This window comes from Cynoglossus semilaevis, chromosome 13 (genome assembly GCF_000523025.1).
Source record: "Cynoglossus semilaevis isolate Cse_v1.0 chromosome 13, Cse_v1.0, whole genome shotgun sequence".
NCBI classification, from domain to species: Eukaryota; Metazoa; Chordata; class Actinopteri; order Pleuronectiformes; family Cynoglossidae; genus Cynoglossus; species Cynoglossus semilaevis.
The window spans coordinates 6,097,396-6,107,082 of record NC_024319.1 but is presented as its reverse complement, the minus strand read 5'-3'; the positions used below and the strand labels follow the sequence as shown (position 1 = coordinate 6,107,082).

General features: G+C 38.8%; 1 protein-coding gene and 1 long non-coding RNA gene across 2 annotated transcripts in view; one reads left to right on the top strand and one right to left on the bottom strand.

Moving 5' to 3' along the window:
• LOC103388303 (uncharacterized) overlaps positions 1-9,687 on the bottom strand; it is a 68,285-nt gene that overhangs the window by 13,899 nt on the left and 44,699 nt on the right. The window lies entirely within an intron of this gene.
• LOC103388304 (zymogen granule membrane protein 16) lies at positions 14-2,532 on the top strand. Its single transcript, XM_008323237.1, has 6 exons — positions 14-116; positions 360-441; positions 561-699; positions 924-1,029; positions 1,867-1,953; positions 2,042-2,532. The coding sequence occupies exons 2-6, from the start codon at positions 390-392 to the stop codon at positions 2,195-2,197; spliced, it is 540 nt and encodes a 179-aa protein (XP_008321459.1). The 5' UTR covers positions 14-116; positions 360-389; the 3' UTR covers positions 2,198-2,532.

The following is a 9,687-nucleotide window of genomic DNA, read 5'->3' as shown; positions in this document are numbered from 1 at the left end:
AATGTCTGTGATTGTGTGTGTGCAAGGTGGGATGTGACTGCAGGTATATAAGTTCCTCCATCACTGTGTACTGCAGTATCTGTTCATCCTTCAACTCTAGAAGCTGAAATCAGAAGGTGGGTTTAAATATCTGAATCTGCTGGTCACTAATTGATGTTGTTTTCTCTCTTCTCAGGTGAACTCTATTCTGTGTAATGTTATGGCAGCTACAAGAACAAATATATAGAGCTATATTTTAATATTTGAGCATTAACACGGTTTTTTTTCAAAACGAGTTTTTTCTGTAGCTTATGTTGATAATTACTTGTGATGGTGGTCTGGATGAAGAGTGGTAATGAGCTGGTAACTCTCTGTTTCAGTGTTGTCTCTGGACTTTTTCCCACTGCATCATGTTCAATCTCCTGTTGTTGGCGGCTCTCTTTGCCAGCTGCATGGCACATGGTAAGACATTATTTTTTAGACAGTGAGACATTTTACACTATTTAGATTTTTTTTACAGTTACTTTAAATCATGAACTAATTGTACGCATAATGTATGTTTTGTCTTTTTTGCTTTCCAGCTACTGTGGATAACTACTTCTACAGTGCTGCAGTTGGAACTGGTAGCGGCTCATCCTTTTCCTCAGAGGGAGAAAACGGAGCAGGAGGGAGGATCGCTGGTATCAGGGTTTATGAGTATCCAAGCAATTACATTTGTGGGTTAGTATTACTTTTCTCTTATGTACATGTGTAGATATTAATATAATTATTATAATTATTGGGAAACAAGTAAAAAATGTGACTGTGCTGCCATCAGTTTGACTTATATTTTCTAAGACAATTGCTGCTTCATCAAAGTTTGGTCATGTCATTTTAATTGCTACTTAATTTGTGTTTGATTTATACTATACATTTTTCTTTTTCTTCTCTGTACTTCTCTGTAGTATACAGTTAAAATACAAACATGAAGAGGACTGGTCTGCAATAATGGGACGCGAGTATGGCACCGCCCAAGAAATTATTCTCTATGACGACGAGTTCATTGTCCAGGTTGAAACAAGTAAAAAAATGTGACTGTGCGCCATCAGTTTGACTTATATTTTCTAAGACAATTGCTGCTTCATCAAAGTTTGGTCATGTCATTTTAATTGCTACTTAATTTGTGTTTGATTTATACTATACATTTTTCTTTTTCTTCTCTGTACTTCTCTGTAGTATACAGTTAAAATACAAACATGAAGAGGACTGGTCTGCAATAATGGGACGCGAGTATGGCACCGCCCAAGAAATTATTCTCTATGACGACGAGTTCATTGTCCAGGTTTTTACTTCTATCTTAAATTCCAATGTTTTTAATTTCATTGTCCTTCTGACTTTAACATAACTTTAAGATACCAGCCTAAATTTGTTATTTAGAACGAAAAGTTTAAATCGATGTATAGATCATTTTAAATATGTATACATATTGAATGAATTCCTTTAAAATGTCTCTTTCCACAGATTAGATATTTCCGCTTCAGAAATCATCTATATTTTGAACAGAATTCAGACATGAACTGTTTGAAATTCATGCACATTTAATAGTGGTTTCTATCTTTAATATAAGCAAATTATTTCCTAAATAAAAATCAAAATGTGATTATTTCTTTGACACCCAGGTCTAATACACAAACCAGTTGCCCGTTAAACTGCTAACTGAGGAGATTTCCAGGATTTATTAAAAGAGTTTGAATATGCACTTAAAGTACTTCTGTCTTTAAGTAGAAATAAGTAAATTAATAAGTAATAAGTAAGTATGGATTGAACTTATGCTGTATTCAAGTATCTAGAAATGGGGTGGAAAGAATTTTTTTTCCCGTCTTGGTGACGCTGTTTTACATTCCCCAGGTCTCTGGTAAATATTCCAGCTACATTTATCAGGTGATATTTGGAACCTCCAGGGGGCGCACTCTGTTTGCAGGCCAGCCATCTCAGGTCTTTTGGATATTCACTGTCATAAATAACAGTATTATTACTAATTACAGTGATTACAGGCTCACAGAAAATATTGCTTTTGTTGCAGACGTCCTTCAACATGTATCCACAACACGAAAAGGCAGAGCTGATTCTACTGAGTGGTAACTTTAACGGCCATGGTATCACATCTTTAGCAGCTCACTGGGCGGTGTTTAGTGAGGAGGAGCAGGAGGAAGCTGCAGAAGAAGATTCATCATCTTAAGGAGTCAGAGCAGTGGTGTGCTGGGATGTTGTTTGTTTCAATGATCATATCCATCAAATCTGTTAGTGTTGATGTGTTACGATTAATGGGTTAATAAGTTACACACCCTGTCTCACCGTGTTCTTTCTGATCTGGTTTTTGGGATATTGTTTTATGTAAACAATAAGATCATTACATATATAATACATATGTAGTATGATTGTCTGAACACGGCCTTCACTTCTTAATTCTATGGCCAGTGTCTTTGCTTTCTTGATTTATGGCAGTGATTGATTCATGTGTAAACACCCAGCCTGTGAAAAAAATAATAAAAAAAGATATAATGGGGAAGGAAACTTTTGAATTTTTGAATGTTGAGTGAATGAGTGTGTCTTAAAAGTGTTGCTCCTTCTACCTTACATCCTACTCGAGACTAAACCCCCACTCCTTCTGATTGGTGGCCTTACTGCAAACAAACGACTCATAAGTTAGACAACTGTAATACCTAATTACTTATTTTGGATATCTATAATATACAACTGAACAATCGATCAACAATCAATAATCAATTTTATAACATAGTAATGTGGCGCATTTCTCACCTCAGATTAGGGGTGCACAATTAATCAAATTTTAATCATGGTCACAATTTTGGCTGCAATGATTAAAATTAAGGTGATCCTCAGTGATACTGACATTTAAAAAGCGGACTCTGTTGCAAATGAAATTAAGCATTTTCCTAGGGGAGGTGGGAGTGGGAGGGGAGGCTTACTAGAAAGTGAGTGTGCCGTGCAGTGACAGCTTGCAACTTGTACTCTCCACAGCAGGAGGCAGAGCTGATACTACTGAGTGGGAGCTACAACGGGATTGGAATCACTTCCCTGGGAGCTCACTGGGGGGAGTTAGTCGTAACCTTTGAATCTGAACCAACTGATTCAGGATAAACATCAGATGGCGACACATCATTATTCAGTAAAAAACTGCCCAATGATCTGGATCACAACTTTGTATTTAACAATGAAGTTTAAATGATTGTGAACGATTCAATGATGTCACACTCTCACTACAGGTATGTTTGAAAATCGTATCATCATACGAAGAAATAGAATAATTAAAGTAAATGATCTGCTTCTAAACTTCTGGTCAGTAATATGTCAGAATTATTTTTTTATATTTATTACATTAAACTGTGTTATTTCAATAAAGTACTTTTCTTTGCTGACATTGTTTCTTGAAATCTTCAAAAGTGACATTTCACCAATGTGTTACTGTTTTTTACCTGTGGTATATAGAGTGAACTTACTGCAGTTATGCTTGTGTACCTGGTCTACTTGAATACCACGTACTTGCTAATATAACAAATATAAAAACATTATTCACATTTATGTGAATGTGAATATATAGAATCACTCAAATGAAAAGAGAAAAGCCAAAAAGAAACTTGTGCAAAAACTAGCAGCAATGTTTATAGTTGGCCCTTTAATAAAACCCCTTAAAACTACATTAACATTTGTAGCTATAATAAAAATAAGGAGTTATATATATAAAAAAGATGGTCGCTGTGCTATAATTATAGAGGCAGTGTAGAGTTTTGACCACGCGGGGGCACAAGTTACCTATGATTGAAAACTAAACCGAACTAAGAAGCAGGAAAGTCCAAGGGTAAAAGATGAAGTGTCGATGGCTACAGAACCACAGAGTTAAATGTTTAGCTGCTGGTCCACACTTTCTTTGTGTCGTTGTAATAATATAGAACATATTGTTGTTAAAGGCTGGGAGGCAACAGGGACGTGTTTCCTTCAGACACGGCTATGAATGGGGCTCAACAGCACTCAAGACAGAAACCTAAGTCACTCTGTAGACAGGAGTGTCTAAATCTGCCTCAAACCTAGAAACAACCTTTACTTTATATGTTAGAAATAAATAAATGCCTTATTTGACTTTGCATTTAACCAGTGGGATTATGTGGTTCTTGACATCACTTCCCCAGGGGTGTTAATACCAGATAAAACTCTAATTGGACGTGACTGATTAAAATAACCAGGAGAATAAAATTTCACTACCATGAATTTCTAAGAAGGTTCTCAAGAGTTCTCACACTCCAGATATTAATTGGAATGGACCCACAGGTTCCTCCACCTCTTTGACAAACACAAACAAACAGAGCGATAACCTTCACACTAAGATTCCTAGTGTCTTTGGGCCACGGTCCATGTCACGGAGCAGATTTGATCTTATGGTTCCTGACAAAGTGATTCCACAGATTCTGCACAGTACAGCTGTATATACTGCATCGATCTATTCTATACTCTGCATTACTCTCTCTCTCTCTCTCTCTTTCTCTCTTCCTCTCTCTGCTTTTCTGGTTGAGTGGGTGGATTCAGTCAGTGCCATAAAAACCAAATGCCAGCCAATTGGCATTTCAGTATGGGAGATTGGCAGTGTGAGGCCAATAGATTTTCAGTGTGCACAGCCTAAAGCTAATCATCGCAGCAGGATGAGGGTAATTTAATTTTCCAATTAATTCTTGCTGATTAAATTGTGAGAAAAACCTTGATATCAATGTCTAATGACAAGCCATCCCAGGAAAAAAAAAAATATATAAGTCTCTCCTCTTCTTCAGGATTTCGGCATTTATATATATAAGTCTCTCCTCTTCTTCAGGATGTAGATGATTTGCATATATGGTTTAACACAGGCATTTATGAGATGCATCCCAGGATGCAGCTCCACTTATTTTTGTGTGGGTGTCTGCTGTGCCTAAGAGAATATGAGTGAATCTGGAGTCATGTGACATGTGTAGGCACAATTCCAGGCCTTTGACCAAGGATTACACTGTAAGTCATGAGAGAGAGAGTACACACACAGTACACAAGTTTGTGTTGGACATAAAGTCACCAGTCTCTGTATGCATCTCTAGTATGAAGATGCGTTCACTGGGGGGGGGGGGGAGGGGGGGGAGGGGGAGGAGAAGTCAGATATTGAATTCCATCAAAACTTGTTTGAAAGCATCAATCATTTTAACTAACTTCTATTAAAGTTTGGTTAAAAGATATAACATTAACTCTGATATCAGAAGGATTTATAAAGACTTCTTGACTTGCCCTCCTATCAGTGGAGTTGCTGTACGTTTCCACCAGATTTGACAGGAAGCAGAAAACTACAGCCTTGTTGTGGATGATCAGTCTGCGTCCTCCTTATTCTGATGGTCCATTAGTTACGTCTGAGCCATTAAAAACCCAGACAAGTATTTGTGTAAGCTAGGAGGAAGACTGAACCAGGGAACAAAAATCAAAGCTTTCTGTCCAATACAGTCCATTTAGAGTCTTAAGACACATTAGGCAGCCTTTTTTTTTATCTTGGGTGTCCTCTGCAGACTGCTCACCAGAGCAGAGAGAGCATTAATAATGGAGGCGAGTGTCGATGTGCTCACATTAGAGCAGACTCGAAACTCAGACACACTCACAGGAAATCTGTGATTGATGACACGTTCAATCAGAGCTGCTCTGAAGTTGTTTGCTTTTCTGCACGTTGGACATTTTTCCACATCTTCCTTTACCTTTTCATTTCTCTCCCTTTTCTAATGCATCACATCTAAATCCACCTGTCTCTACTGCTAATTATCTGCTGTCATTATTTGTTAAAACATCAACGTCCCCATGTGAGATTATTGACATTTTACTATTAAATTACTCTCCCGGCGACATGAGCTCCAATAACATTAAAACAGGAACTTTTCTAAACCAATTTTTTTCTGATCAACTAAAACAGATAAATATAGTCTAAATCACATGTCAAACCTATGGTCTGCAGGCCAATTACAGCCAACCACATTGGTAGGCTGCTATTCCTGCTAACTTTTATCGTTTTGCAGTGCTGGATATTACTATAAATTTCCGGTGTGTCCAGTCCTGCAGTAAGACACTCTCTGCAGCCTCTCTGCCTCCACTTTTATTACAAGGTGCCGCCTCTATCTGTCATATATAGTGCACAAAATAAAACTGGGTTTTATTGAGCTCCCTGGATCTGGGAGTTGGCCAAGGAAATTGATTATTTAGCACATTTCCTATCTGGCTTTAATGGCAACATAATAGCCAGACACACGTTTTCAAAAGCTCTGTTTTGAAGACATTTGGGATTTAACGCCACAGTCAGACACGTTTGCTTTCCTGAACTGATCAGCACTAATGTCCAATGTTTAATCAGGGTGTTTTACTTTTTACCGATTCACATTTATCTAATTAACACAAACTACTACTGGTTCTGAACCACGACAGCTTCCAGACTGGTGTTCTGGAATGGATGAACAACAGATGACAGAATTATTATTTAGCTTTTCTTTCTGTCTCTACCTATAATTTATCTAATACACTCTCTGCTGTTTCGTCACTGCCTTCATGGGTTGTGTACACACACACACACACACACACAGAGCAAACACACAGCACCATTTACTGGAACTTTGAATCCATAAATGTAAATAACCTGAACTCAGATTGAACCCTACCACTGCCTTCACACACACGCACACACACACACACACACATGCACACTAATACATATGAGGTGGCTTAGATGCTACACTGCAATTGGCCACTGTGGCAGAGATATTTTTAACGCAGTCACTTTAAGACATGTACACACTTACCCCTGCCGGTACAACATCTGCACGCCACACATACACGTACATAGAGTATATCGTGCATGTACCCAGTGTAACCACACGGGCAGCCCCGCCCTGTTAACCACCAGTTCTGACATCTAAATCAGATGAAGCTGTAATTCAGTGAAGGCACAGCCTCGCCCTCTGAAGCTACAACTGGTCAGAAGAAATATTCTCCTTACACTGCTTCAGTCACGGTGTAGAAAATCCATCGCAATTCACTGCATTTATCCTGAAACTTTCGTCAAGGGTAAAGACATTAAGCACATGTGTTGTATGAAGTCCACATCATGAAACAAGAGGTCATAAGGCTTACGGGTCTACGTTCAATGCTAATCTTATATATTGGGGTACAACAATACATTTATTTACGGGTCTACGTTCAATGCTAATCTTCCAACACATTTATCTATAGTGAACCATTGGATACAGTGCTCTTGGCTCGGTAAGCACCGTGAATCGAACAAAAAGACATTTTATATTTATTTTATCTACTTTTGAAGAGTCACTGAAACCTCGGTGGATCTGCTCTCAACTACTCCGCCTTGGGCTGCATTGTCGAGCACGGATTCACTTCCATTCACAACAAGATGCTACATGTGAAACTAGCTCGTTGCTACATGGCTAATGCCTCAAATTAGGGGTGAGATTCATTGCGATGCGACCCGTGAAAATTCAATTACGTACATAAACGTTCAAAAACGATTCGTTTTCATAACTAAATGACAGGAAAACAACCGCAACCGCAGTAGGAAAATAAAAGGAGCGCATGCTGCCCACAAAGATTCTTTAAAGTGTCCAAAAATTGCTACATGGCTATCATGTCCACTGTTCTCATGTCCACTGTTTTTCTTTGACCCCACAATTTTCCATTCTCTCTTTTGTTTTTCTTCATTTTCGTATCATGTGCATCATTAACACAACACTACATTTCTAAACGAGATAAAACTTCATTCTCGGCCCAGAACCATAAATGATCTCAATCGAATACACCACGTGTTTTTTATCATCTTTTCCTATGGTTATGGTAGCATAATGTAACATTTAGAAAAAAAAATGTTTATTGATATTTGTATTGGTAGAAGCTGCGTGGCTGGGCAGGGTTTTCAGATTAATTATCCTCTAACCTTGCTGGTTATGAGGGAGACAGAGAGAGTGGAGAGGAGAGATGGAGTGAAAGGGAAAAAAACATGGAGAAGCAGGGATGTATCAAACAGAAGCCTCCTGCTGAGCAGGGAATGGAAAAGCTGCTGGCACCAGCATGAATATTTCAGCAGAGAGATACAGCTCTGTCTCTCTATCTCTATCTCTCTATCTCTCTTGCGCCTGCTCTCACATTCTACTTTAATTCTCTCTTCTCTTCTGCTTAACTGTCCATCACCACTGCTTCACTCCCTTTAGTCTCATTTGGGGTGGACAGATTTAATGAAGGGAGGAGAGAGAGACACAGAGAGAAACAGAGAGAGAGAGAGAGAAAGAGAGAGAGCATCTGACTCTGTCTGAATTCTGGGTAGCCGAATAAGAGAGTTGCTCCTGAATGTAAATCTGAGGAAGGCACCAGCAGGAGCAGACTGAGTGTTGCCTGAACTTGGCTGCTTTCCCAAACCCCAGTTAGTCACCTGGAAAGGTTTGGTCCTGGATAGCTGAATATTGATATACACTGTTTTATCTATAGTATATATAACATTCATATATATTTATGTTTACTATATATATATATAATATTTATATAAGTGTATATGCCTAGGTTTTATTTATAGGTAATCTAAGTATTGATGAGTTATACTGCAGTAAAGTTTTCGAAAGAGTTTTTTTTGCAGTTTGTTGACCATCATAAACACAAGTGAAAGCTGGGACCAAAAATAGAAAACACGGATTACTTCAGTGCAAAGAATGTGTGTTTGTGTGTTGGTGTGTGTGTGTGTGAAAGTAATAAAGAGAGAGAGAGAGAGAGAGGGAGAGAGAAAGACAGAGAGAGAAAACAGTGACGAGAGAGAGAGAGAGGGAGAGAGAAAACAGTGATGCTTCAGCATTTTAGGTATTTTAGAAATGTTGCATTTAAAAATATCTTCCTCAGATTGATTTTAAAATAGTTTAGTTCAGGACTCTTCGTGCCCACTTTGTAATTTAGTCTTTACAGTAAAAAAATTATTTTATCATCTGTCAGGAATATCAAGACAGGTAGTGGTTCTGCAGCTCAGAGTCCCCCGGGAGGACGGGATGGAGGAGGTAACTTAAAGGAAGCGAACCAGATAAGATAAACTGGAAGATGACTGCCACAGGAGAAGGTGGATATTGCTTTAGATGTCAGATCCTGGGCTTTTGCCGGTTGGATTCACTGCAGGGCTTGTCATCTTCCTGCCATCACCAGTGCCTAAAAAAGCAGGCTATCATGCACGGCACTGAGGCAGCGGAGAAAGCATTAAAACAGCTGTGGCTCAAAAGAAGCTGGACGTGGGTTACTGCGGCTCAGACACCAGACGCATGACGTTTGGAGGTGTAAAACAAACGATCTCCCCGGGAAATGTTGGTAAAAAGACATTCTGATTAACGTGGATATTTTTCAATACGCTACCTGTAGTGCTTTAATGATTTTCTTTCTTTGCTTTTCTCTTTCGACAGGTAAAGAAAAATTACAGCCTTTATGCGTGAGAAGCCAAGATGCACACAGAGTTACAGGTTTATAGATGAAGAAGCTTTTCCTCACAGTGCTGACCTTGGCAGCAGAGCAGTAACCAGACAAATAGCCTCGCTGTTTCTCTACAGGCTGCAGAATTCCTCCACTTTTAAGTCAAAGCACCGGAGTGAGAGAGAGAGAGAGAGAGAGAGAGAGAGGGGGGGGGGGGGG

What these genes read in the sequence shown, in the direction of transcription:
- LOC103388304 (XM_008323237.1), top strand. Translation starts at nt 390, where the DNA reads ATGTTCAATCTCCTGTTGTTGGCGGCTCTCTTTGCCAGCTGCATGGCA. An exon ending in CCAAGCAATTACATTTGTGG is followed by an intron (nt 700 to 923) that starts GTTAGTATTACT and finishes ACTTCTCTGTAG; the next exon opens with TATACAGTTAAAATACAAAC. An exon ending in ACGACGAGTTCATTGTCCAG is followed by an intron (nt 1,030 to 1,866) that starts GTTGAAACAAGT and finishes TACATTCCCCAG; the next exon opens with GTCTCTGGTAAATATTCCAG.